The sequence below is a fragment of the Talpa europaea genome (assembly GCF_964194135.1).
Source record: "Talpa europaea genome assembly, chromosome: 8".
NCBI classification, from domain to species: Eukaryota; Metazoa; Chordata; class Mammalia; order Eulipotyphla; family Talpidae; genus Talpa; species Talpa europaea.
The window spans coordinates 62,154,345-62,177,828 of record NC_140075.1 but is presented as its reverse complement, the minus strand read 5'-3'; the positions used below and the strand labels follow the sequence as shown (position 1 = coordinate 62,177,828).

General features: G+C 40.5%; 1 protein-coding gene across 1 annotated transcript in view; it reads right to left on the bottom strand.

Annotated features, from left to right (window-relative positions):
- RNF212B (ring finger protein 212B) overlaps positions 1–22,134 on the bottom strand; it is a gene marked incomplete at both ends in the record, with an annotated part of 28,978 nt that extends 6,844 nt beyond the window's left edge. The window contains 6 exons of the mRNA XM_084240554.1: positions 491–519; positions 1,463–1,523; positions 2,140–2,255; positions 19,437–19,511; positions 20,189–20,241; positions 22,035–22,134. Coding sequence (XP_084096680.1) covers positions 491–519; positions 1,463–1,523; positions 2,140–2,255; positions 19,437–19,511; positions 20,189–20,241; positions 22,035–22,134 — 434 coding nt within the window. The remainder of the gene's footprint in view (positions 1–490; positions 520–1,462; positions 1,524–2,139; positions 2,256–19,436; positions 19,512–20,188; positions 20,242–22,034) is intronic.
- Positions 22,135–23,484: the final 1,350 nt, after the last annotated feature.

The window sequence follows — 23,484 nt, the reverse complement described above, 5'->3', positions numbered from 1 at the left end:
TGGGTATATCAGAAGTACAGAAGTATGAAAAAACAATAAACTATAATGTCTGTGAGTGTGGGGCTATATATATTTTTTAATCCACCAATGCAGCGTTACATTAAAAATATATAACAATTGGTAGGGACAGACATTATCAATCAGAAGAACTGATGTACATCAATTAAGTGTACACCCAGCACCTAATATAGTACCTGGTAAACAGCAGGTCATGAATAGCTACTGAATAAATGAATAGAACATCTAACTTTGCCTAAAGAAGTCTTGAGAGAGGAAATGCCAAGTGAGTTGAATTTTGAAAGATATATAGGATATATAAGGTGATAGTAAAGGATAAACATTATTCATAGCACTTTTCAGTGAGTAACTCTTGGAAAAGAGAAAGACAAATTCATAAACCATTTCCACCACCTCAAAGCCCACATAGAAAATACAGCTAAGAGTCAAGAAATTTTCAAGGAGGACTACTATGAGGCCTGATAAAACTGACCTGCTTCCTTGGTAATGACTTGGAGATTCCTGTAGGTGAAAAAAATTAGGAGTAAAGGAAGTTGCAGCTCAAAGGTACCAATCAACAGCCTCTTACTTGTTAGATGACTAAACTGCAGTGTTCTCTTAGATTGTAGTTACTAAGATTCCCAGTAGGAAAAAAAAAGTAGCGTTAATGTTTCCTTAGGGAATTACTAGCTTTGGGGGGATAAAATTTTTATTCCTTGCCATAAAAACACATTGGGAATCCTGTAAACTGATATGTAGGGAAATATGGAGAATCTATGGGAAGAAAAAGGAAAATGACAGAATTATGATACACAGGAATAGGATCAATGGAAAAATTATACAAAAACAAAGATTTCTTTTAGGAAGAAAGAAATGTCCAGAAAATAGAGGTTGAAGGAGAGGAGTCTTGGGATTCTTTTTTTTTTTTTTAAGATTATTTATTTATGCATACAAGAGCTGGGATATAGGCCAGAGGTGTGGGGTGAGGGGTGAGAGGATTCACCAGAGACAGATGGACCGAAGTACACTGCTGAGGGGAGCAGCGGGTGAGGAAGGAGAGGTCTGCTGTGCCATGTGGGTTGCTCCCTGGCCAGGGGGGATTGAACTCATGCTGCAGAGGTTTTGGACAGCTTCATAGGTTGTGTCTTAACCCCTTGCACCACCAGGGAGGCCCATTGGGATTCTTGAAGAGAAATTTTAAGCTGCAACAGAGATCTCTTCTGTAAGAAAGTGTCTTAAGTGGTATGTAGTGACTCAACACAGATGTCAAGGATGGGTTACCACTGTGCTAAATATTGATCCTCTCAATCTGTCAAGGGGTTCTATGGCCTCATTCGTTTACTACAGTGCACTTGTTGTACAAATATGATCAGTTACTATAGGTGGCACAATGTATTCTCTACAGTTACTAGATAGATGGGAAAAGTAGGGGAAAAAATACAGTAAGGAAAATTATTTTATTCACCTTTAGGAAGGCTAGAAATTTCTTTAGTTCTTCATTCTCCTTCCTTAAGACAGACAGTTCTCTAGGCAAAAGATAGAAGCAATCAGCTCTAGCAGGTCAGTGGTATTTAAAAAAAAACTTGATTTTTATTGTTACTGACATTTAGTTAATGTTTATGGAAAGATGCCTGCCATGTTACAAGGTATTTCTGTAGGCATTTTGTGATTCAGTGGGATTATAGCACAATTTTGATGATGGGAAGAACCAGGTGAACAAAATAAGCAGTCCCTTGTTATGTTTTTAGGGGAAAATACATAGAATTTATAATAAATAGAATTCCACTGCTTCTGCACACATACCCCTGATGTCTAAAAACTTCTATCAAGGATTCCACTTTTTGCTTAAGATTTCCAAAATAAACCCATCCAGTGGTAACATTTTAAATGCTCTCTCTCATGTTCTCAATATGAATAAGCAGTCTGGTTTCTCAGACAATTTTTGGAAGTAGAAACTATAAAGTAGGGAGGATCCCTTGAGGGAAGACAGAAAAATAAAATGGAGATTAAGATCAACAAAACTTTGATTTACCCACAAAAGCACATACATGGAGCAATTTTCAAGCACTGCAACCCTAAGGAAATAAGGATTACAGCTTCTTTGAAAGGATAAAAGCTCTCTGGTGATCATTTGTCACTTACTTGTCCTGTCTGGTCACTGTTTGCTGTGCCTCCTGAATGGCTGCTTCTAACTTTGTGATTCTATGCTTATAAAAGTTGATGAGCAGATCTGTTTGTTTCTTCTGGAAACACCATACCTGCCAGGATAGAACAGGCTTTGACATATGCCCCATAACTCCTTCCCTCTAACTTATGGCAACAAGGGGAAACCTATCAATTCATACTTTATCATTGATCATTTTCTATTTTTTTTTTAAGATTTATTTCTTTATGCATACAAGATCTGGGTATAGGCCAGAGGTGGGGGGGGGGCGTGAAAGGATTCACCAGAGACAGAGTTGGGAACAGAACAGGCAGACTGACTGAAATACACTGCTCAGGGGAGCAGTGGGCAAGTCAGGAGAGGTCTGCTGCGCCATGTGAGTAGCTCCCTGGCAGCTACTCAGTTCGATCCCGGGGATCGAACTTGTGCTGCAGTGGCTGCAGATTGCTTCACAGGCTGCATCTTAACCTCTTGCGCCACCAGGGAGGCCCACCGATCATTTTCTTGTGGAGTACCTTACCCTATTCATGACTCCCTAAAACTAGAGACGAATTGAGAGCAAACTGGGGTGGGGGGGCGTGGGCCCAATGGATTATGGTGAAGGATTATGGATCCCTTGGCGGTGGGTGTGGTGTGGTGTGGTAATATATTTAAAGAGGGGGCCTCCCCTGTGGCGCAGCAGTTGAGCGCTGGGTTGCGAGGCTGCCCGCGGCCTCTGCAGCGCCGGTTCGATCCCCGGCTGCTCCCCGGCCACTGGAGGAGGGTCCCACATGGCACGCAGACCTCTCCTGCCACCCGCTGTTCCCCTCAGCAGTGTACTTCGGTCCTTCTGCCTGCTCTGCTCCCCGCTCTGGCTCTGGTGAATTCTCTCACCCTCCCGCGCTTCTGACTGTACCCAGTGCATGTATAAACAAACAAACAAACAAATAAATAAATAAAACATGCCTCTATTTAAAAAAATCTTAAAATAAATAAATAAATAATAAAGAGGTATGAACTTATACCTTTAAGTCTACACAGTTTTGTAAACCAATATTACCTCAATTAAAAAAATACAATTTTTGGGCCTCCCCAGTGGCGCAGCGGTTGAGCGCTGGGTTGCGAAGCTGCCCACAGCCTGTGCAGCACTGGTTCGAACCCTGGCTGCCGGGCGAGGGTCCCACATGGCGCACAGACCTTTCCTGCCGCCCACTGCTCCCCTCAGCAGTGTACTTCATCGGTCTGTCTGTTCTGCTCCCCGCTCTGGCTCTGGTGAATTCTCTCACCCTCCCGTGCTTCTGACTGTACCCAGTGCTTGTATAAATAAATAAATAAATAAATAAATAAATAAATAAATAAATAAAATCTTTTTAAAAAAAATACAATTTTTATGGGGGCTTCCCTGGTGGCGCAGTAGGTTAAGTCTCAACACTATCAAACTATAGGCAGCCACTGCGGTAAGAGTTTGATGATCGCCCCACCCCAGGTGACCCACATGGTGCAGACGACCTCTCTTGTCTTACCTGCTGCTCCCCTCAGCAATGTATTTCAGTCAGTCTGCCTGTTCTGCTCCCCACTCTGTCTCTGGCGAATCCTCTTATCTCTCTGCACCTCTGGCCCACACTTCAGCTCTTGTATGAATAAACAAATAAATCTTTTTTTAAAAAGGGCCTCCCCGGTGGCGCAGCGGGTTGAGCGCAGTGCTGTGAAGCTGTCTGCAGCCTCTGCAGCATGGGTTTGATTCTGGGCCAGCCAGGGAGATACCACATGGCGCAGCAGACCTCTCCTATCTCACCCACTGCTCCCCTCAGTAGTGTTTTCGGTCCATTCGCCTGTTCTCCTCCCAGCTCTGTCTCTGGTGAGTTCTCTTACCCTCCCACACCTCTGGCCTGTACCCCAGTTCTTGTATAAATAAATAAATCTTTTTTTTTTTTTTAAAGTGCTATGTGGGTGGCTGGGATAACTTCATAGTGCTTAATCCCTTGCACCATCAGGGAGCCCCCCAAAAAATATAATACAATTTTTAAAAAAGAAGAGAACAGGGCCTCCCCGGTGGCGCAGCGGTTGAGCGCTGGGTTGCGAAGCTGCCCGCGGCCTCTGCGGTGCCGGTTCGATCCCCGGCTGCTCCCCGGCCACCGGAGGAGGATCCCACATGGTGCGCAGACCTCTCCTGCCGCCCGCTGCTCCCCTCAGCAGTGTACTTCAGTCCTTCTGCCTGCTCTGCTCCCCACTCTGGCTCTGGTGAATTCTCTCAACCTCCCGCGCTTCTGACTGTACCCAGTGCATGTATGAACAAAACAAACAAACAAATATAATAATAAATAAATAAATACATGCCTCTATTAAAAAAAAAAAAAAAAAGAAGAGAACAAAATTAGAGTATCTGACACTGAGAAAAGCCAAAATTTTTCACTTCCAGGACAATGGCTTGCTAACATCTTAATAAAAATATTCTGACATAGTAAAATGGCTCTTTAAAAATACAATCTTTCATCTTGAGCAAGCAGAGTGACATCCAAAAAACTTTTCCAAGTTTAGAACTGGTTCTGATCTAACTTTGCTGTAAGTATGGAATGAACTTCCAAATTCCTAGCTATTAAAGAGAAATGGTAACCAATTTACTTTCCTTAATTTAGTCACACAGAGACACACTGCTACAATAAAGGGAGAAGAGTCACAGAAAGACATTATCTATTTCTAAATTTTATTTCAGCATGGACAAATCATCTTTTGCTTTACTTTACCATTCGATGTGTTTATCATGGGATTAATGTGCCTATCATGGGATTAATGAATCAGATCAGAAGTTAATATTTAGAAAGTGTTTTAGCTTTGTCAGGTTCTACTTTTGAATACACAGCAGTACTGATGCCTCATCTGCTTCCTCATATTATAAACCTTTTGTTTAAGGTCCTTTCCTAGATCTTAGTACTTCTGTCATAAACTTTTTGTTCTCACCTACTTTGCAAGTTGCTTTTACCACCTTTCTACAGAATTGTAGTTAGAAGTTTATATAGTCTCTAGTTTCTTCCTTTTTTCCTCAAAAGCAAACTAAACTGGTTTTAGATAGGTAAAAATTCACTGTAGTTTATAAATAAAAATTAAATAAATTATGTTCATATTAGGAAAGCTGAAGAGAACAAGAAGCATAAAGAAGTCACCCTGAATCCTGGGAGTTACCAAAAACAGCAGGGTAGGGGACGTTAGGAAGAAATAGGTATTACAGATAAACATATAGCTAAAAGACAGGATTCCAAACATCCTAACCTACACAGGGGATCAGTCTACTGTGTAATTAAGTTAATATCAGGGTAGGTCCAAGAAAACCAAATCCTGCCCTAGACCAATTACTCTTCCCTTTGAGATCACCAATAGTCATACATACACAAGGACAGACCCTGCTGTGGAAATCCAGGGAACCAGATGGGACTACTGGAGAGCTTTTTGCCTTGGCCTATTTTGCCTTAACCCAAATTTTAGATCTAACCATTCTGAGAAAAAAGATTAATCTAGAAAACAACCATCAGCAAGAAGTGTTAAAGGAGAGCAAGAAGTATGATTTTGCTTGATGCTAGAGTACAAATGTTTAGTTTACTTCAAATACACCCACCAAAGAAGAGTCTAAAACCTAACTCATTAATGAATCTCAGTTTTTTAAAAAACTACAATTGTTAGCAAGTCCATTATTTTGTCTCAATGAAATTCTTCGGCCTCATTAAAAAGAGGCTTTTTTTTTTTTTAATCCCTAAAGAAGGACTTTTTTTTTTTTGCTTAATTAAAAAAAGTTGGGATTACAGGTCTCCTTTTTTGGCACAGGGGTTAGTCTTAGTGCTATCAAGCTATTACCAGCCACTGAGGCATGAGTTCAATTCCCAGTCAGGGAGCTAACCCACATGGCACAGCAGACCTCTCCTGTCTTGCTCGCTGCTCCCCTTAGCAATGTATTTCAGTAGATGCGCCTGTTCTGCTCCTCACTCTGTCTCTGGTGAATCCTCTCACCCCCTGCACCTCTGACCTACATCCCAGTTCTTGCATTCATAAATAAATAAAAAATAAATCTTTTAAGAAATAATGAAAGTTGGGATTATTTTGTTAATACAATAACACAAAACATAAAAATAAAATTAGTTCTTGTGCTAACACTAAGCATCATCGGGGTAATGCCAAGTGTTAAATGTCATTTATTTTATTGGAACAATGAATGAAACTACCTACTTCTGGACCCATCCTTCTTTCCTGTACTCTGACATTAGGACGAGGGAAGGGTATTGTGGTCTTCATGCTCTGGATTTCCACTCATTTTAGAATTGATAATATGAAAGATAATTTTATTTCACAGAGATAGCATTTTAAAACTTCAGTTCTGGGGCCTCCCCGGTGGCGCAGCGGTTGAGCGCTGGGTTGCGAAGCTGCCCGCAGCCTCCGTGGCGCCGGTTCGATCCCCGGCTGCTCCCCGGCCACCGGAGGAGGGTCCCACATGGCGCGCAGACCTCTCCTGCCTCCCGCTGCTCCCCTCAGCAGTGTACTTCGGTCCTTCTGCCTGCTCTGCTCCCTGCTCTGGCTCTGGTGAATTCTCTCACCCTCCCGTGCTTCTGACTGTACCCAGTGCATGTATAAACAAAAACAAACAAACAAATAATAAATAAATACAAACATGCCTCTATTAAAAAAAAAGTGCTGCAATAAACATAGGGGTGCAAGTGCCTAATAATAAATAAATAAATAAATAAATAAACTTCAGTTCTGGGGGCCTCCCTGGTGGTGCAACCAGTTAAGATACAACCTATGAAGCTGTCAGCAGCCTCTGCAGCATGAGTTCAATCCCCAGGCAATCCACATAGCACAGCAGACCTTTCCTGCCTCGCCCACTGCTCCCCTCAGCAGTGTACTTCAGTTAATCTGCCTGTTCTGTTTCCCACTCTGTCTCTGGTGAATCCTCTCACCCCCCCCCCACCTCTGGCCTGTACCCCAGCTCTTGTATTCATAAATAAATCTTAAAAAAAAAATACTTTCGTTCTGAACCAGGTCCAGTTAATGGCAAGAAACTGGACAAATAAGGGAGAAACCACTAAAAGATACTGAGAGAGGTACTGTAATAGTGGTAGCAAAGGGGCAGACTCAGTAATTTATTATAAGACAGTGTATTTTGGTCTAATGTTGGGTGTGCATTTGTAATTGTCATATTTTAAAAAAGGGTTTTTTCTTTTTGTTTATAAACTAACATACTCCGGAAGTAAATATTAGATTGACCAACTGCTTTTTTTTGGGGGGATACTAAAAAATAGCTTTCCTAATTTCTATTTTTCAATGTCAGAATTTTTTAGTTGAAGATTTATATTCTATGCCATTTTGTTAAGTTTTAGAAACTTACTTTAAAGGATTTGATTAGAAAATTCATCTTTTTCTGTCATTCAAACCTATTAGTTTACCTTATTTATCATTTATGAAACTGAATCTTGTTTCATCTTAATATCTAAAGGTCTTAGTATTTTTGAAATCATATCTCAAGATAGCCATACATTTCAGACGAAAATATCTCTGTTGAAGCATTCCAGCTTAAAAATTACAAAGGGTTACGCTCTGTCTCTGGTGAATTCTCTCACCCTCCCGCATATCTGGCCTGTACACTGGTTCTTGTATAAATAAAATTAAAAAAAAAACTTTTTAAAAAATTACAAAGGGTTGGCAGAATTAAAATATCATCATTTTACAATTCCTAATGATTTAACAAATCTATGTAAAATTCTTCAATGTCTACGTACCATCACACAAAATGACAGAAGACAATTACATACCTTTTGATGGAATATAACACTGTTATAAAGAAATCTTGCCTCCTTTGGGCCTCCCCAGTGGCGCAGTGGGTTGAGCGCAGCGCTGTGAAGCTGTCCGCAGCCTGGGCAGCGCTGGTTCAATTCCCGGCCGGCCAGGGAGAATCCCACATGGCGAGGCAGACCTCTCCTGCCTTGCCCTCAGCAGTGCTTTCGTTCCGTCTGCCTGTTCTGCTCCCTGCTCTGCCTCTCACCCTCCCACAACTCTGACCTGTACCCCAGGTCTTGTATAAATAAAAATAAATCTTGAAGAAAAAAAAAAAAGAAATGTTGCCTCCAGTCTCCTCCCTCCCCCCAATGATTCTAACTCTAACTATTAATATACAGGAAATATAGAGTACAAACATATTAAATGACTCCATGGGAGCTACAACGAGCAAATCCACACCGTGAATAACTACAAGAAAAAAAGACTATTTTCTTCAACAACAATAAAAGATGAGAGGAAATTTATAGTTCAAAAGAAACTTAAGCGATTTAACAATCAGCTGAAATATGCAGATCTTACTGAAACCCAATGTACACAAAGTTTTAAAGTAATTATGAGATAACCGAGGAAATGTGAACATTCACAGATTATTCTATAATATTAGGAGATTATTATTATTTTAGCATGACATGGTCACATTTAGTAAAAGAGTTGGGGGCTTCCCTGGTGGTGCAGGGGTTTAAGTCTCAGCGCTATCAAGCAATCCCCAGCCACTGCAGCATGAGTTCGATCCAGGCCTGGGAGCTAACCCACATGGCATAGCAGACTTCTCCTGTCTTGCCTGCTGCTCGCCTCAGCAGTGTATTTTAGTAGCCCTGCCTGTTCTGCTCCCTACTCTGTCTCTGGTGAATTCTCTCACGCCCCTACCCCCTCCCTGCACCTCTGACCTAGACCCCAGTCGCTGTATGCATAAATTATAAAATAATCTTAAAACAAAAGTTTCTAGGGCCTCCCCTGGTGGCTCAGTGGTTGAGCGCTGGGGCTGCAAGGCTGCCCACAGCCTCTGGAGCGCAGGTTTGTTCCCAGCCGGGTCCCACCAAAAAAAAAAAAGAAAAAAAAAAAAAGAAAAGTATTTTTCAGAGATACATTTTGAAATTACATAACATCTGGTTCTAGCTTCAAAATAATCTTGATGCTGGCCTCCCTGGTGGCACAAGAGGTTAAGACACAACCTATGAAGCTATCAGCAGTCTCTGCAGCACGAGTCGGATCCCCAGCCAGGAAGCTACCCACATGGTGCAGCAGACCTCTCCTGACTCACCCACTGCTCCCCTCAGCAGTGTGCAGCGAATCCACCTGTTCTGTTCCCCACTTTGTCTCTGGTGAATCCTCTCACCCCTCAGGCCTGTACCCTAGTTCTTGTATGCATAAATAAATAAATCTTAAAAAAAATAATCTTGATGCTGTGGCAGGAGATGTAGATGAAGAAATGACTAACCATGAGTTGTATGAGCTGTTAACTATTAAAGCAGGGTGATGATTACATAGAGATAGAAATGCTAAGAGTTGGTGGTCCCAACAAAATGGACAAATATATGCAAATCATATATCCCGGTAAAGGACTTATAACTAGAATATATAAAGAACTCTTACAACTATAACAAAGACAATTCAATTTAAAAACGGCCAAAGGAGTTGAATAGACAATACTTAAACAGAGATGGAAAAATGACTAACAAGTACATGAAAAGATATACATCATTAGCCATCAGAGAGGGATTATTCTTTAGTAGTTCATCACCTTTTAGTAGAAAAGTCATTCAGACACATGAACCATTAAATAAAACCCAGGGTGAAATGCAGAACAGAACAAGCATGTATTAAGTATAAAAATAATGACTGACAGGAACTTCAGTCTTCTGAGAGTGCAAGTAAGGCACTCTAGGCACAGAGGCATGAAACTAGATAGCTTAAAGAACAGAACTGCAAAGAGCTAAATCCACATTATAAATTAGGTAATAACCCACATAAGGGCTTATATTGGTAAGATATGAAGTAGTAGTTGCAGATGAGACTGGAGAGGTTAGAAGGAAACAGATCATGAAGGGAACTAGGTGTCTCTCTGAAGAGCCTGAAATTTAGGCAATGGGAAACCACCAAGGATTTTGAAAAGGCAGTTAAGTGTTCAGATTTATAACTGAAATAGATTGTCATGGTGCTCAGAGAGACTAGGTTAGAGCAAAGAACCTAAAAATGCTTTCTTATCAATAGCAATTGGAGAGTTATTAATAAGATGTCAGAGGTACCCCCTCTGAATGAGAAAGCACAGCACCCCACTAGGTGGGCAGCTAAGTTTTAGGGTGCACAGTTCATGATCAAAGCACTATGGCCTCTCACGCTGGTATAAAGCTCCTCAACCTCCTGCTAGGCAGCAATAAAGAACACAACTATTCTGTTTCAGAAGTCCTACAACATTGACAGATTAGCTTTTTCTTTTTGGATAAAATAATCTCAGACAACTAAAACCTTTTTTTAAAGTTTCGTCAGTTGTTCAATTTTTTTTTTTTTAAAGATTTATTTATTTATTTATACAAGCACTGGGTACAGTCAGAAGCGTGGGAGAGTGAGAGAATTCACCAGAGCCAGAGCAGGGAACAGAACAGGCAGACTGACGAAACACACTGCTTAGGGGAGCAGCGGGCAGCAGGAGAGGTCTGCGCGCCATGTGGGACCCTCCTTCGGTGGCCGGGGATCGAACCAGCGCTGCAGAGGCTGCGGGCAGCTTCGCAGCCCAGTTTTCAACCGCTGCGCCACCAGGGGAGGCCCAGTTGTTCAATTTTTTAATTTCAGTGAGGGATGAAGAACCAGTTTGGTCTATTGATAAGATCAGGTCTTGACGTGATTTTATTCCAATGGTCTATATATGTAGTTATTTATATTAGCAAAACATGATTTCAAGGTCAGAAGCTACTGACCATGGCCAGATGCCTGTTTTTGTAAATAGGTTTTTTTTTTTTTAGAATACTGCCATGCCCTTTGTTTGTATCTTCCTATGGCTGCTTCTATGCCACAACAGCACAGCTGAGTTACTGCAACTATTTTAGGCTTACAAAACCTAAAATATTTATTGGCCCTATAAGAAGAAAGTTAGTCAATTCCAAAACTAAAGTTATTAAAGTCTTTTTCTGCACATCCTTTTTTTTTTTTTGAAAATTTATTTATTTATGCATACAGGTGCTGGGGTACAGGCCAGAGTTGTGGCGGGGGAGGGTGAGAGGATTCACCAGAGACAAAGTGGGGAACAGAACAGGGAGACTGACTGAAACACACTGCTGAGAGGAGGACTGGGCAAGACAGGAGAGGTCTGCTGCACCATGTGGGTAGCTCCCTGGCCAGGGATCGAACTCCTGCTGCAGTGGCTGCAGACAGTCTCATAGATTGCATCTCAACCTCTTGTGTCACCATGGAAGCCCAGAACATCCTTTTTGTCATCTCTGAATTTGTCTTTCTTTCTTTCTTTTTTTTTTTTAAAGATTTATTTATTTATTTATACAAGCACTGGGTACAGTCAGAATTACAGGAGGGTGAGAGAATTCACCAGAGCCAGAGCGGGGAACAGAACAGGCAGAGTAATGAAGTACACTATTGAGGGGAGCAGCGGGCGGCAGGAGAGGTCTGCATGCCATGTGGGACCCTCGCTGTTGGCCAGGGAATGAACCAGCGCTGCAGAGCTTCACAGCCCAGCGCTCAACCACTGCACCACCAGGGGAGACCCTGAATTTGTCTTTCACTGAGAATCTATACCTTTCCCTCATTTTATCTCAATCTCTCTTTCCAACTCCTATTTGATGTGCTATCTTGTCTTGATTCCTATTTATATTTGTTTAACGGACATTTATGTTACTCGTTCTTAATTTTTAAACAAAATGGAGAAATATTTGCAAATCATTTATCTGGTAAAGGGCTTGTAACTAGAATACATAAAGAACCCTCACAACTAATAATAAAGGCAATTCAATTTTAAAACAGGCAAAGGAGTTGAGTAGACAATACTTTAAAAAAGACAGAAAAATGGTCAATAGGTACATAAAAAGATACATCATTAGCTATCAGAGAAATGCAGATCAAAACCACAATGAGGGCCTGCCTGGTGGTGCAGGGGTTAGTCAGCATTATCAAGCTATTGCCAGCCACTGCAGCACCAGTTCAATCCCCAGGTAAGAAGCTAGCCCACATGGCGCAGCAGACCTCTCCTGTTTTGCCCACTGCTCCCCTCGGCAGTGTATTTCAGCAGATGTTCCTGTTCAGCTCCCCACTCTGTCTCTGGTGAATCCCCTGTGGCTTGCACCCCAGTTCTTGTATGCATAAATAAATAAGTCTTAAAAAAAAAAAAACACAAAGAGATACCACTTCATACCCACTAAGGTAATTATAATCAAAAAGACAGATTATGGCTCTCTGCTCCTGACAGCTGCCTCCTCTTGTGCAGTGCCAGCCATGTTCCTGAGACACCATGGTGAAGGTCAGAGTGAAGAGTTAGGTGTACTGTGCATTTAGTCAGCACTGGTTGTTTTTAACTCTGGCAAGGTGGATAATGTTGCCATCAATGATACTTTCATTGACCTCAACTACATGAGTATGACTCCACTCCTGGCAAGTTTAATGGCATAGTCAAGGCTGAGAACAGGGATCTTGTCATCAGTGGAAAATCCATCCCCATCTTCCAGGAGTGAGATTCCCCATAATTAATGGGGTGATGCTCCAGTGTTGTCACTAGAGAAGGCTGGGTCTCACTTGAAGGGTGAGGCCAAAAGTGTCATAATTTTTGCCCCTTCTGCTGATGCCCCCTTGATTGTGATGGGTGTGAACCACAAGAAGTACAACTCCTTCAAGACTGTCAGAAACACCTTCTTCACCGCCAGCTGCTTGAACCCCCTGGTCAAGGAGATCCATGATAACTGTGGCATCATGGAGGGACTCATGACCACTGCCATCATTGCCATCCAGAAGACCACTGTTAGCCCCTCTGGGAAGTTGTGGTGTGATGACCGAGAGGCTTCCCAGAACATCATCCTCACTTCTTAGGGCCACCACAGTTGTAAGGGAAAACCTCAGCAGGGAAGGCTATTCTATTAATTCTTTCAAAAAGTATTTATCGAATACTTAATTTTTATGTATTGAATCCTGTATTGTTTCTGGTACTCTGCCAGGAACTAATACATAAGGTGAGTAAGATTGATATTGTTGCTGTCCTCATGGGAGAACTAGACATCAAAATTATAGTTTAATATAACAATACAGTGTTATACACTGGGTATATTTATTCATGTGTATGTGTAGAAGCAAGATGGATCCAGATGGATAATTCCAGATGGATAAACTGGCACGTACAAAGTCCAAAAGCAACAGAGAAATTTATTTATATGAATAATTAAAAATGGATTCAGTCTGTCTATATATAATGGCGGTGAGGATGGGAGGATAAGAGATGAAGCTAAAGAGATAAGCAAGGATCAAAGCATGTCTGGCCTTATAGGCCATATTAATGGGTTGAACTTTATCCTCTGAGCAATGGTAGTACTGAACGGTTTTAAAAAGGCAAATAATCTGATCAAACTTACATTCAGCAAAACTTTTGTATTCATTATGAGAACTGATAGGAAAAGGAAAGACAGGAGGTTAAAAGACCTATTAGGAAGCTACTGTAATTCAATGGGAAACTATGGTGAACAAAACTAAGAGGTTGAAGATAAAGTAGACACATCTTCTTAAATATTTAAGAAGAGAGACAGAACTAACATCACTGAATAGTGGACTAGATATGCTAAGAGAAGAAGAAATCAAGAATTACTCCTAGATATTTGGTTTGGTCATTATATGGATGGTGGTTATCATTCCCCATGACAGAAATAGGCAGAATAATCTGCTTTCCTGTGTCAGGGATGTTAGGAATAATGACTTTAGTTTGGGACATGTGAATTAGTGAGGATAATTACTTGGCAAATGGATATATGGTTCTGAAGCTTGAGAGAGAGTTCAATCATTCAGCAAAGATTTACTGAGTGCCTCCTATGTAACAGAAATATGATTACCAGGGCCTCCCCGGTGGCACAGCGGTTGAGCGCTGGGTTGCGAAGCTGCCCGCGGCCTCTGTGGCGCCGGTTCGATCCCCGGCTGCTCCCCGGCCACCGGAGGAGGGTCCCACATGGTGCGCAGACCTCTCCTGCCGCCTGTTGCTCCCCTCAGCAGTGTACTTCAGTCCTTCTGCCTGCTCTGCTCCCTGCTCTGGCTCTGGTGAATTCTCTCACCCTCCCGCACTTCTGACTGTACCCAGTGCATGTATAAACAAACAAACAAATAAATAAATAAAAACATGCCTCTATTAAAAAAAAAAAAAAAAAGAAATATGATTACCATAGGGGATACAACAAACAAAACAAAGTTGGTCCCTGCCAGGATGGAGCTTACATCCTTAATGAGCATATAAACAACAACAAATGGCAAATTACTCAAGTGTTATTAAGGAAACAAAAGAATAAAGGGGAGATTTAATTCAGATATAGTGGTCACAGACAGCTCTGCTAAGATGACATTTAAGCTGGAGATAACAGGCTTGGAAGTCATCCACACATCAGTGATAATGAAGCATGGAAGTGGATGAGATTATCCTTGGAGAATATAAAAAGTAAGGAAAAAAGGATAGAATTCTAAGAAATGTGGTGATTTAAGATATGGACAGAGGAAGAAGGCTACAAAAAGGGAAGAAAAGTTGGTTATGGCAAACAAAAACAGGAGAGAATCAGCCTCAAATGCTGAAAAATCATATATAACATAATTGGAGGGAAAAGTATCCACTGGATTTGATAACAGAGATGTCCTTAGCAAGAACACTTTCAATGAGATAGCCTGAAGCAACACTGCAGAGGGCTGAGAAGAGGCTTGGGAGGTAAAGCAGACTGAGTGCAGGCACACACACCAATGTAGTTCTCTTTATCAAGACTCTACTCAGCATGCTCCTATTGGGTCACCAGTAACACTCAGGTTGCCAAATCTAGTCAACCTTGCTTTGCCTTCATCTTAATTCATCTCAACAGTTTTGTTTTTGGTTTTTTTTTTTTTAGAGGCATGTTTTATTTATTTGTTTGTTTGTTTTTTGTTTATACATGCACTGGGTACAGTCAGAAGCGCGGGAGGGTGAGAGAATTCACCAGAGCCAGAGCAGGGAGCAGAGCAGGCAGAAGGACCAAGTACACTGCTGAGGGGAGCAGCGGGCGGCAGGAGAGGTCTACGCGTCATGTGGGGATCGAACTGGCGCCGCAGAGGCCAGGGGCAGCTTCGCAAGCCAGTGCTCAACCGCTGCGCCACAGGGGAGGCCCTCATCTCAACAGTTTTGATCCAGCTGATAATCTCTCTTGTTAAATCATCTTTGTTCGTTTCTGTGACACCACATTCTCTTTGTTTTCACCCCTCTCACTGCTGCTCGGTGCTAACATCTCTTCCTCCTCTACTTAACTGGTATATACCGAAGAGACTTTTCCTCTAGATGATCTCATCTAGTTCCAAGGTTTTTGTTTTTTAGTTTTGTTTTTAAAGATTTATTTTATTTATTTGTGCATACAAAAACCAGGGTATAGGCCAGAGGTGCGGGGAGGAGAGAGGATTCACCAGAGACAGAGTAAGGAGCAGAACAAGTGGACTGACTGAAATATACTGCTGAGGGGAGCAGCAGGAGAGATAGGAGAGGTCTGCTGCACCATGTGGGTAACTCCCTGGCTGGGGTCTGAACTATAGCTTCAGAGGGCTGAGACTTAACCCCTTGCACCACCAGGGAGAGACTTAACCCCTTGCACCAACAGGGAGGCCCCAGATTCTTTTTTAATTCTATATCGGATAATGCTATTTTCTTTCTTTCTTTCTTTTTTTTTAAGATTTATTTATTTATTTATACATACAAGCACTGGGTACAGTCAGAAGCGCGGGAGGGTGAGAGAATTCACCAGAGCCAGAGTGGGGAGCAGAGCAGGCAGAAGGACCGAAGTACACTGCTGAGAGAGCAGCGGGTGGCAGGAGAGGTCTGCGTGCCATGTGGGACCCTCCTCCAGTGGCCGGGGAGCAGCCAGAGATTGAACCGGCGCTGCAGAGGCTGCGGGTAGCTTCGCAACCCAGCACTCAACCGCTGCACCACCGGGGAGGCCCGGATGATGCTATTTTCTTACTTAAAACCCTTCAATGGGGGGCCTCCCCAGTGGCGCAGCGGTTGAGCGCTGGGTTGCGAAGCTACCCGCAGCCTCTGCGGCGCCAGTTCGATCCCCGGCTGCTCCCCGGCCACAGGAGGAGGGCCCCACATGGCACGCAGACCTCTCCTGCCGCCCGCTGCTCCCCTCAGCAGTGTACTTCGGTCCTTCTGCCTGCTCTGCTCCCTGCTCTAGCTCTGGTGAATTCTCTCACCCTCCCGCGCTTCTGACTGTACCCAGTGCATGTGTAAACAAAACAAACAAATAAATAAATAAATAGAAACATGCCTCTATAAAAAAAAAAAACCCTTCAATGGGGCCTCCCCGCTGGCGCAGCGGTTGAGCGCTGGGTTGCGAAGCTGCCTGAAGCCTCTGCAGCCGGTTCGATCCCCGGCTGCTCCCCGGCCACCGGAGGAGGGTCCCACATGGTGCGCAGACCTCTCCTGCCGCCCGCTGCTCCCCTCAGCAGTGTACTTCAGTCCTTCTGCCTGCTCTGCTCCCCGCTCTGGCTCTGGTGAATTCTCTCACCTTCCCGCGCTTCTGACTGTACCCAGTGCATGTATAAACCAAACAAACAAACAAATAATAAATAAATAAATAAATAAGACATGCCTCTAGAAAAATTAAAAAAAAAAAAAAAAAAAAACCCTTCAATGGTGTCCCACTGCACTGACGTGAAAATCAAATTCCTAACCATGGCCTACAAGTCCCTGTATGATTAAGCCTTTCTCCCTGATCTTTCCCTGAATCAGTCTTCCTTCTTTCCCAACTTTAATGTACATTGACTCATTTAATAAACATTTCTTATGTACCTAATTTATACTACATCTAGTTAGGCATTAGGTCATACAAACATAATAACCTGCCTTTCAAAAACTCAATGTAGTGAGAGAAAGATACACATGAATAAACGTCAAAACTTCTTCAAAGTTAAGTTTCAGACTTAACTTTTACAGTTAAGAACAAAGTAGGATAGGAGTACAAACAACAGAGCAAAGATCTGCCTACCAGAATAAAGATCTGCTTTCTTTTATCAAAGAAGGAACAATAACAAGCATATATATGAAAAATAGTTGTAACAAAGGAATAGAAGAAAGATGAAGGTCCATATGGGACTCTCCAATGGCCAAACAAGCTTACAAAAACAACCTAGAGGGGAGTAAAGAATTCAAATTGGGCCGTTTGATTAACTATTGGTCATAGAGTAGTACAACAGAAAAATGCCTTTTTCAGTTCATTACAGAGATTAGGAATAATGTGGGATATTTAGATCAACATTTCACTTATTTATACAACATTTTTTTGAGTATCCACTACATACTGAGAATTAGCCAAAGAGCTGGGTATCTAATAAACAAAACTGACCCTATCTCTGCCTTCATCCTACATTCCAGCATAGGATTTAGACAATAAATAGATAACGTTAGAGATAAGAGTTATGATGAAAAATAAAGCTGGGTGGAAGTAGAGAATGTTGGAACTACTACTTGAGATGACAGAGTCAGTAAAGGTCTGGCTGAGTAAAGAAAATCTGAGTAGAAGCCTGGATGCATTGATGCAGATATTATTTGGATCAGTTACTCATCTTCACATATTAAGAAAACACATTTTCAGACATTGCTGACTTCACCAAACTGACTCTTCACTAAAGTGATGATTAACTGGCTCTTTCCATTTATTTTATCTTGAGTATTTGGCCATGTGTAATTGGTCCCATGATTGGGCAGGTTAGGATTCAGACTACATATAACTTCTTTACTGATCATTAACTAACACTGAGTTTAGTTATTAACCAAGGGTCTGCTCTTTCACTTGTTCATATGACCTTGTTTACATTTCTGCTTGAGTCTCAGCTGGATTTTATCTCCCCATAATGTTAAATAGTATCTCAAATATGATGGCTCACCCAAGCAGCTAAAAGCAGAATGCAGTCCAAAGCTTTAATTCTTTAACTCCCCTTCCTCTATCTGCGTAGTTTGGATTTGGGTCTGAGTTACCAAAGAAAAATTAAATCTACTATCTTGGACCAAAACATGACTAAGGAGCATCTTCATGTTTAAGAAAGGAATACTCTCATAAGAATGCGAATTGAGTACAGGAGCAGAACAGTGATAAAATCTCAAGAAAAAAGCCAATATCCCATGAGGCTATGAAATAATCAGAACTGGAGAAAGAAGGCAAAAAACAAAGCGGCTACGATTTGATTACTCTCTCACTTGGCTGTCCTGTCTTCTCTTCACCTCCTTACACATTACTATTGTCCTTGACCAAGTTAGGTATGCCAACATTTGGGATGATGTACCAGGAAAATAAAAGTATTTTTGAGAATTCAGGCAACCAATTGTGAACACTAAATGAAGAATTAAATATATGTGTTTTATTAAGAAAGGTTATTAAAAATGAGAATGGGAAACAAAAAAATCCTTTCATGAACTTACGTTTATAAGCAAAAGACTGAGTTAAATCCCTGCTCCCACTGTTCACAGGATCAGATGTATATATTCAAAACAAATTTTAGAAGACTCATTACACTGCACTGAAAGATGATAAAGCTCCCTAAAACTTGCTTTATTCTTAAAAATTACTTAACAGAGTGTGGAAATACATGGCAAGATGTCAGTTATATGGTGTTTTTTACAGTCTATCATAGGTCTGGGTCACTAAAAAGTTAACTGGTGAGATATGCATCATGACAAAAAAAAAAGAAAGCAAAGAGAATATTCAATTATTCAGTTCTCTCCATTGTGTACCAATGCAGCCTAAGGAGAATGTTTAACAAAGAAATCAGATGAATTAGAATATGTCTGCATTAAGACCTTCCAGTTTAAATCATGTGTAACAGGAAGTTGAGTCTGATTTGCCTATCAAGATGTTACATAAGCCTGTTATGGATATATGTAAAGTAAGATATGTTGCAAAGTTCCCGCTGTAGAAAATTCACCTTTTTCTCAAAATTTTAAAATTCAGACCTCAGCCTTTTTACTTAGGAGAGTTTTGCTCAGCATGAGCTCCTGTACTCTAGAATAAGTCAGGAAGTAAAATAAACGACTCAACATAACTTTTTCTTTTTTTCTCTCCTTTGAATTACAAGTTGAATTTTCACTTTAGGTTTACAACTATTTCTTAGTTGTAAAGTTATGAATTCTTAAGTGCCAAAACTGGAAGGTGTTATTTTCCTAGACCTTCCCTGATATGGCTTTACCACTGAATTTGTACAAATAATTACACCAAAAAAAAAAAAAATATATATATATATATATCTGTCTGGAAAATCAGATTTTCTTTATTTTTGTTTTTCATACCTGAGAAATGTGACTGAAATACTGCAAAGCTGTCTCTACAGGGCTTTTGAAGTATTTCTTCTCCTGAGGTTTCAGCTACAAAGAGATTAGGGCAGACACTGAGCATATCATATCGACAATGAAACAAAACAAAATACTGGCAGATATGCAAAGGATATACATACCCTTTCTAAAGCACCTGGTATTATTTCTATTGTGCTAAATAAAGAGGTGATCACCACTGCGCTAGGAAATGTAGGTTTTATGACTTAATTCTCCTAACCTTCATGTCTGTAACAGGAGCCACAAATAATTCTTCGACCTATCATTTATCTTATTTTTATAATTGTTATCTGTGAGTTTTTAAATTTTTCTTTTCTTTCTTTTAAAAAAAAAATCAGTACTTGGGCCTCCCCGGTGGTGCAGTGGTTGAGCGCTGGGCTGCGAAGCTGCCCGCAGCCTCTGCAGCGCTGGTTTGATCCCCAGCCGCCGGAAAGGGTCCCACATGGCGCGCAGACCTCTCCTGCTACGCCCGCTGCTCCCCTCAGCAGTGTATTTTGGTCCTTCTGCCTGTTCTGCTCCCCACCCTGGCTCTGGTGAATTCTCTCACCCTCCCACGCTTCTGACTGTACCCAGTGCTTGTATAAATAAATAAATAAATCTTTAAAAAAAAAAAGAAAATCAGTACTTAATCACATCATCTACACTCTTTGTATATTTCCTAGAGGCCAGAATGGGACAAGATTGTTTGTGGCAGGAGGAAAAAAACTTACATTATCAGAAAGAGCCAGATGTTTGCATGCAGTTCCACAAACAGCACATTTTTCTGGGAAGAAAGAGAAAAAAATGTTTAATTCTCAAACACATACGGTGAGATATTTCTAAAGACTGGTATTAGTCAAGTAAAGTAGCAAGAAAAGAAGAAAAGAGGGTTCTTACTGAATTTAGAACATCATTGTGCTATTAAAAGGACATCAACTTGAGTTCTGGTCTCTAAATCAGTATTTCCAAACAAGAATGTTGATGATAAGGAAGGCTTTTTACACTGTACCTCTTCCCCTCTCATTTTTTCAATTCTCAATTCTCTTCTGCAGGTGAAGGACAGTTCTAACTTCCCTGCTGGAATACTGGAGTACATTTACAAGAGTACTGGGAAGAGTATAAGAATACTGATGATGTCACCTTTAAATTACTCTTTCTTATCCTAGCTACAGCACACATTAGGTACTACAAGGAACTCCTACCCCACCAACATTCCTGCCTTGTTCTGACTTTGCTAATTTTCCTGATCTTGCTTTGAAGCTGTACTATTCCTATTCTCCTACCCAATATGAAAGATGCAAAAATTAAAATTCCTAATCTTTCCTTCTAAGTTGAATTTTTAGTGGTGCTGGTCATTGATTAAGATAAATGCCATGTCAGGAGAAAACATCACATGACATATGTTTGAGAGACAAACTGCTCCAAAGTGAGCTGCTGTTACCATAGTAAACCGCTTTGTTACATTAGCCAAGAACTTAAATGGGTCATGAGATTCATGTCGAGAAAAAAGCTTCTCCAGAGGTAAGGTAACCTGACCCTTCTTTCCTTGGGGACTGAAGGTTTTTCTCATTCTACTTTCCATATTATCACCTGAATGAGATGGCAAGTGCAAATCATTCTTTTGTTTAAGAAAAACACCAAATAAGCCAACAAAGAAACTTTCCTGCTCTCCATCACTTGCATGATAAAGCTGAAGCTCTGCAGCCTGACAGTCTTTCATCATCTGACCACTACCTACCTCTCCAGTCTTATCTCTCACCATTTCTACTTTATTCTATATGTTCTACCAAACTCATTCATGTGTAGTCCCTTGCACTACAGTGTTACGGTGTGATATGCCCTTACACATGCCATTCTCTAAAAATAGAATGATTTTCCCTATGCTATCCACTTGGAAAAAAATAAGTAGTACCTTTTCTGTGAAGTCTCCCTAAACAAAGCACCTAATTTGAATTATTCTTCTGGGGTATTTTTTATACCCTATAAATATGTCAGCATTATAGACAAATATCTGGGGGTAAATATTTTTTTTAAAGCCCTCATTTCTAGGGCTTAAAGCTGTACTTACCCCATCTGAAACACTTTCTCGATGTAAAACGGGTCTACTAATAATTACTTCCTGTGATTGTGATGAAAATACATAATATTGGTACATGTGAAAATACTTTTTAAACTGCCTATCATCATCATCATTTCTAATCAAATGGATTTCACAAGCTAGACCACTCCCCATTAGAAATGGCTCTTCACTCTTGTTATTAACCAAATTTTCCCCCATTTCTCTTCACTACTCTTATTTTTTTCTATAATAAGTTAGATAATTTTGTACTTTTTGCTGCCACAGGCTTCAAAACTGACAAGTATCTTTTTGACACTCAATTAATAGATTTTCCATTTGTTAAGCCATTCCTTATTAATGGATTCCTTCAATTTTTATAGTCAGTAGTTTCCTACTGTATCCACAACATCAAAACCTACAAAGTGATTTTTATCCCCATTCACACAGAAAAAATGGCTAATCATTTTTCTAGACTAAAAGCATTTTTTGCCTGGATCAGAAACAGTCAAATCACTTACCCAGAGTCACACACTTTTTACAGAAAATATGGCCACAGCTGGTGACAAAGAAATGGTCTCCATCTTTTCGGAAACACTGGTTGCAGTGAAACCAATCCATACTGGAATAAATAAAGATAAAAAAAAGGGCAACCTAGGGCATGATATAATCACAGTACTCAAAAAATCTATGTGACAATGCTTCTTTAGTGAAAAATAAAAACAAAACAACTTTAGATTGTTATACTATTTTTAAAAAATACATATATTTAGAAAAGTAATAGGACAGTGATTTTTTTTGAACGCTAAGGTTATTGGGTGGGGGAGGGTGAAGTCTTTACATTTTTTCGTTTTCCAAATTTCCTGGGTTAATTCATGTCCCAATATTTAACTAGAAAGCACAATCCAAAAACACAAAGGACTATCCATTTTCTCTCCAACAGTTTCCTTTAATATGAAATGATGGAGTGAGAAGGGATGATGAACCAGACAAAGAATATCAGATATTAGCCAGTTGGGACATATTTTATCTAAGAGAATAAGGTTTGTGAATGATAATGTTTCCACTTTATACAGGTTCCCATCTATGGAAACTCAGAATGATACATTTGGAAGGGCTCTTGAAAATCATTTAATGTTTTGTTTAATCCCATCATTTTTCAAAAGATGCTGCAACTCAATGACTTGGCTAAAGTTCCATTTTAATTAGTGGCAGCTCTGGGATTAGAACCCGTCTCCTGATTTCATGTGCAAAGTCTCCGCTACCACATTAAGTAAAGTTTTGTGTTACACATGGCAACCATATGTCCTATTTTTGGGGAGCAATCCTACGTCCACAATTTATTCAAAATATAGCCATATAATGTGATTTCCGTAAGAATTTTAAATAAAGAAATTAACATATCAAAAATACAGAATTGAGATGATACATACCGGAGCTGTAATTAGCTCATATATTTAATAAATTCATATGTTTGATTTCATGAATGTTATTTAAGAATAGTTTTTTAATTAAGATTTCCTTTGGAGTTTTATTGGGAAAAATAAATGAAGGTAGTCCCCTGTCCCCAATGAACACTTTCGTTTTAAAAAGTTTTAAAGCGGTTTTGTAGATGGTTGCTAAAAGAGTGATGCTAGCTTGCACTACACCTTCACATTTTTTAACATTAAGGCAAGATTCACGATAAAAACTTGCTGAATAAACAGTTCAATGCAAAGGCATTACAAAGAAAAGGACGCTCAGATTTTTTTTTTTTTTGCTCATGATACATCTAACTGCTACCGGGAAGGGAATGTAAAGAATTACTGAAAAGTAATTTTAAAATCTGTTTAAGGGCACCCACAACAATTTTGACTAAACAGATTTGCGAGATGAACTCGTAACAAGGGATCTGTGAGGGCAAGACTCGCCTGGACTTTTAGGGTAAAGGGGATTCAGCACAGTCTCAAATTTACCAATTCTTTTTCTAGT